General features: G+C 35.8%; 1 protein-coding gene across 1 annotated transcript; it reads left to right on the top strand.

Moving 5' to 3' along the window:
- The first annotated feature begins 2,815 nt into the window (after positions 1-2,815).
- LOC117452940 (immediate early response 3-interacting protein 1) lies at positions 2,816-5,233 on the top strand. Its single transcript, XM_034091765.1, has 3 exons — positions 2,816-2,982; positions 3,744-3,845; positions 5,121-5,233. Exons 1-3 carry the CDS (start codon positions 2,892-2,894, stop codon positions 5,174-5,176), a joined length of 249 nt encoding a protein of 82 aa, XP_033947656.1. The 5' UTR covers positions 2,816-2,891; the 3' UTR covers positions 5,177-5,233.
- The last annotated feature ends 6 nt before the right edge of the window (positions 5,234-5,239 follow it).

The following is a 5,239-nucleotide window of genomic DNA, read 5'->3' as shown; positions in this document are numbered from 1 at the left end:
AACCCCCACAGAAGGAATTTTCTGTCACGTTCTTCATAGTATTTTGGCCCAGTCCACATCCCTCTTACCTTTACACACCACCCACACACACACACACCACACACACACACACACACACACACACACACACCACACACACACACCACACACACACACACCCACACACACACACACACCACCACACACACACACACACACACACACACACACACACACACACACACACACACACACACACACAGACTTTTCAGTAAAAACAAAAAAAAATGGCACTTTGTTACCCATCTATGTCATGCACCTTGTTAAATTGCTTTCCCCAAATCCTTAATATTAGATCTATTTGTGGTACAAATGAAAATGTATATTGGTTTTTAGTCCAGGGAGTAGGGGAAATACCAAAAATATCTGTGAATAGTTTCTCAGTATGAAGATTGCTTGTATGAGTAACACAAGCTTGAATGCTCAAATTATGTGTTCTTGTTCCTATCCCACCCCAACCATTGTTCTGATCCTAAGTTTACTTTTCTCTGGGAAATAGTCAGGAGGGATTTTAGCGGTGGCTCTGGGTGAAGAAAAACGATGGCCTTGGTGGAAACGCCACAATGTGTTTTATGGAACATTTTAAAATTCGCCCTTTCTTTTTTTTAACGTGTGTCGTTATAAGACATACTTCTTTAATGGACAAATAGGAATGTTAAAGATAAAGTAATTCCAAAAAAAAAAACCCCAAACAAACTGCAAACTCGATCTGGATGTAGTTTATTTCTTTGTCATTATATGGCACTCTAGTTAAAATCCCCGCTGATTAGCCTGGTATTGGAGCTAATGAGAGAGGTGCACTGGGCAGGGACCAGAGGAAATCAGCTGGTATTAAAAAGCTTTTTTTGACTCGACACTGGGAGTCCTGGGGCTCTCCGACGAGGGGGGGGGGAAGCTTTAAAACGCCAGGAGAAATTGAAGGTATCATTCTGTTTTTAGCCTATATCCCCATTGTTTTGCTACTTTTTGTATTCTCATGTATTTTTATATATAAATATACTTAAAATTTCTCTGTCGTTCATTTTTATAAAGTAATATTTTCAAGACCACAGCTGTTTCTAAAAAGGAGGGCATGGATCATTCCTTTTTCCGTTTTACCCTAAAAAAAAAATATTAGTTTGTCTTGATATTAAAAACCTCTCACTGCCCCCACATGATGTGTTTCTATCCTTTTTCCCAAAGAAATCTGGTGCATTTAAAGTACTCCTTTCCTTGTAATGCTTATAATGATTCCAGAGGCATGTAAAAAAACAAACTTTGTAATGGCCTCATTCAGTCATCTCTTTTATTATTATTATTATTTTTGAAACACAGGACCTCTTGTAGCCTTTTGGTGCTTAGAAACAATTGGCTTTTAAAATGTTACAGAGAAGACCTGGTGTGTTAATGTGTGTATCTGTCGTTAAAATACAGTATGTACAACAAGACTTATTAGCTTCAACTCTGCCATTTTTTTTTGTCATTATGTGGCTGTTGCGAGTTATAACATGTCCCTCATGTCCCTTTCTCCCCCCTTATTTTTGATTACATGTGTTTACCTTACGGCACTAGTGATTGTACTTTAAGTGCACCTAGTGGCGTTTGGATTTTGGGGAACTGAACCGTGTGTTAGGGTCCAGTGTTACATTGTTTTTATCTTTGGCCTCCAACATATGAATGTGAAAAAAAAAATGACATTACAAAACCTGAACGTGGACCAGACGTACATATACATAACAGTAGTACAGTATGTGTGTATTTAACAGTAATCTTTTTGCAAAGCAGTCAGTACAGTAGATGTCGCAGTTGTTTTACCAGTAGAGGGCCGTATTGATAGAGCAGTTCTTTTTTTTTTTCTGACCATAAGCTTCTCAGGCGTGTGGCATATTATGCAGACTTCATAAAACACTAATAAAGATTTTTATTCTCATGATTCTGTGTGTTTCTTAATTGTGTATATATATGTTTGTATATTCAGTCAATTAAGACAGGGTAGTAACACAGTTCACTTTTCCCCTACTTATAGAATATATACATAACATGAGTATAAATACTTATTCATATGACTTTATGCACATGTATGGTATGCAAACTTAACAAGGTAATACCATATAAATGCCAATTAATATTCTGTCCAATCTAGTAATGATTCAGGCTGTACGTGTAGACAATTGGTTTGTTTAATCTATTTAGAAATATATATTTACAGAGATCTCTATGTTGTAAATGTCAAAATCTTAATTTGTAATGTAACTTGTAAGCTTAAATCTGTCATTTTATTGTAGTGCAGTAATAAAAGAAAGTGGCATAAAAAAATATTTTAGTAAAGTTGAAGTACCTGAAGTACTCATACTAGTATTTTGATGAATTAGCCCTTATTGTTTGTGGTGAGAAGTATATAAAGTACATTTACTCAAGAAAAGTACACATTTTGAAGTACATGTACGTACGACATTTATTTAATAGCTCATATTTCAAATATTCAGATTAATTTCATTTAACCAAATTAAAGCAACAACTAGTTTATTGTGGTGTACTGTAGTTATAAGTTGAACTTAATTGATCTTTGGTGATAATCAAAGCAACCCGGAAGTATGTAGTACAAAGTAAACAATAAAGCGCTTGTTGTAATGACTCATTACTATAATCAAATGTAATGCAAAATGTAAAAAAATCCACACTGGTGTTACTACTTGTACTGCAGTACGTACGTTACTGCTTATTATTGATTTTATATCTTCAATTTAATAATAAAATAATTATGATTATATGTAAGAAGCGCAAGCTGTCACTCGGTTTGACCCTCTCAGCCACCGTAGGCTACGTCAGATGTAAATACTGTTAGCATATAGCTAGCTTCCTGTGAAGACAACATGGCCTTTACTTTATATTCTCTCATCCAAGCAGCCATTTTGTGCGTCAATGCTGTCGCTGTGTTGCACGAAGAAAGATTTCTGAGTAAAAGTAAGTGGAAGTAGTTTGATTATAACCGTCCGTTATCAGTTAGATGTCAGTTGAAATTCAAAAAAGCTAAGCTAATGCTAACTAGCTAGTAACCTGACAGCTAGAACATTAACTTAAAGTATGTATCGGTTTTTAGAGTGATTACACACCAGCCCCTGATGAATGACTTAAAGTGTGTGATGGAGAGGTTTAAATACAATTGCTACGATTTTATTTTACTTTTGTTAGACTTTTCAGGCTAGAATTCAGATCAAGGCAAAGTAGTCCTTCATTCAAAGTCTTCCTTAAACTAAAATAAAAATAAATGTATTATTAGCAAGCTTCAACATATACTTAAAGTATCAAATGTAAAAGCACTTATGATGTAGTGTTGGAAGATGTTTTGCTTCACTAAAAGTAGTTATACAACACAGTATGTTAATAATACATTTAATTCATTGGGAATTAAAGCAAACATTGAAGAAAAAGAAGACGAAACATCAATAGTAGAATATAAGTACAATGAGATTATAAAGAAATACAAAATGATGTATACTTGTATTAAAAGTGGTAAGGCTCTGTATTTTTAGATATTGTAGTTTTGTGAAATATCTATTTTATATATATATAAATTGGCAGTTGAAGAGTCGAAAAATGAAGTCACACAAAATGATGAAAGCGTAATTAAGTAAATGTATATAATTGTCTCAGTCAGAGCATGTTTTTATTCCCTCTTTATAATGACACTTCTGTATATCTCTGTGTGTTTTAACCTCCTTCAGTTGGATGGGGAGTAGACACGAGTGTTGGAGGTTTTGGGGATGAACCGGGGGTCAAAGTGCAGCTGATGACCCTCGTCCGCTCCGTGAGGACCGTGATGAGAGGTGGGTGCTCACTACACTACACTACACTATTGCCCCAACATATTTAAGTGACTGTCCCTCATTTTATCAACCTGCAAGGACACTTAGATCCTCCAATGTTTCACTTTTAAAAGTACCTAGAGTGCAGTATCATTTTTAGTAGTTCATGTTTTAATGTGTTGTTGTTTTTACATATTTTAATTATCTTCCTCGTTTGTTATTGTGATTTTTGTCATACTCTGTAAAGCACTTTGGGCTGCGTCAAGCGTGAAAGGTGCTATATAAATAAAGTGTATTATTATTAAAGTACAGTGTTTCCTGAACAAGAAAGGAGGGTTGTTTTTCTAAGTAATTAAAGAAAATTAAGTTCCTAAAATATGATATTACATGTTACAAAGGCACCTCCGAATAAAATGTATTATGGTTGTTATTATTATACACAATTAGGTTTGTTTTATGTGACCAGAAGGCTAGTTTTAATATTGAATGTCAGAGAAAATCTAGAAAGAGAGTGTTGGAAAATGTACAGATATATAAGTGGAAAAGAAGCCAAGGTTTTTTACTAAATGTTCTGAGTGTCTTCAAAAAGACACTCTACGTCTTAGTGATATCACATGCTTTTCTATCAACAAGTGTGTTGGTTTGTGAATCAGACGCTGATAGTACTTCACTGCATTTTACCTTTTTTATATATGCCTTTTTCTTTGCTACCCAAAAAATGTTTTGCGCTGGTAAACTGGCTTAACATATATTTTCAATGGCCACAATAAAAGCCACAATGGGAAAAGGACACAGTTTAAAGAAAAGTATTTATTATAATTAAACCAATAGACAAAGGAAGCTACCAAAGGGAGTGAGAGTCGGTGATATCAGTAGTGTAGGTGTGGATGTGTGACTATGATGTAGTGCAAGGTGTGTTATGCAGAACCCAAAACAATACCAAACAAAAGCATAAGAAGGTAGCTGCTCTCGAGAAAGAGTTCAGCCAGCAGAGAGAGCGGGCGAGACACTGTATCGAGCTTTTAACCCCCAGTGTTGATCAATGAAAGGGAGGATCATTAAAGGTTCACACACTGCAGGGAGGATTAAAGCAGGGGTCAGCACAGGTACATTATTGAAAGAAGGTTAAGAAACCTTATGTGAATCCTGTGTTTAACTCTGACCCTGCTGTAAACGCCTGAATTTCCCAAGGAGATAAATAAAGTTTCATCTCATTTCAACTTCACAAATGCTGGTAATGTAACTGAGTAAGAAAGAAGTCCTGGTTGTAATCCTCTGTTGTCTGTTCCTCTGCAGTGCCGTTGATTGCGGTGAATGCGGTCTGCATAGTGCTGCTGCTTCTGTTCGGATGAGGAGGAGGAGGAGACGGAGGAGACGGAGGAGACGACGACGGAGGAGACGACGACGGAGGAGAC

This window comes from Pseudochaenichthys georgianus, chromosome 9 (genome assembly GCF_902827115.2).
Source record: "Pseudochaenichthys georgianus chromosome 9, fPseGeo1.2, whole genome shotgun sequence".
In the NCBI taxonomy this organism is placed as follows: Eukaryota; Metazoa; Chordata; class Actinopteri; order Perciformes; family Channichthyidae; genus Pseudochaenichthys; species Pseudochaenichthys georgianus.
Note: the sequence above shows the minus strand (reverse complement) of the source record. Positions and strands in the feature narration are given on the sequence as shown.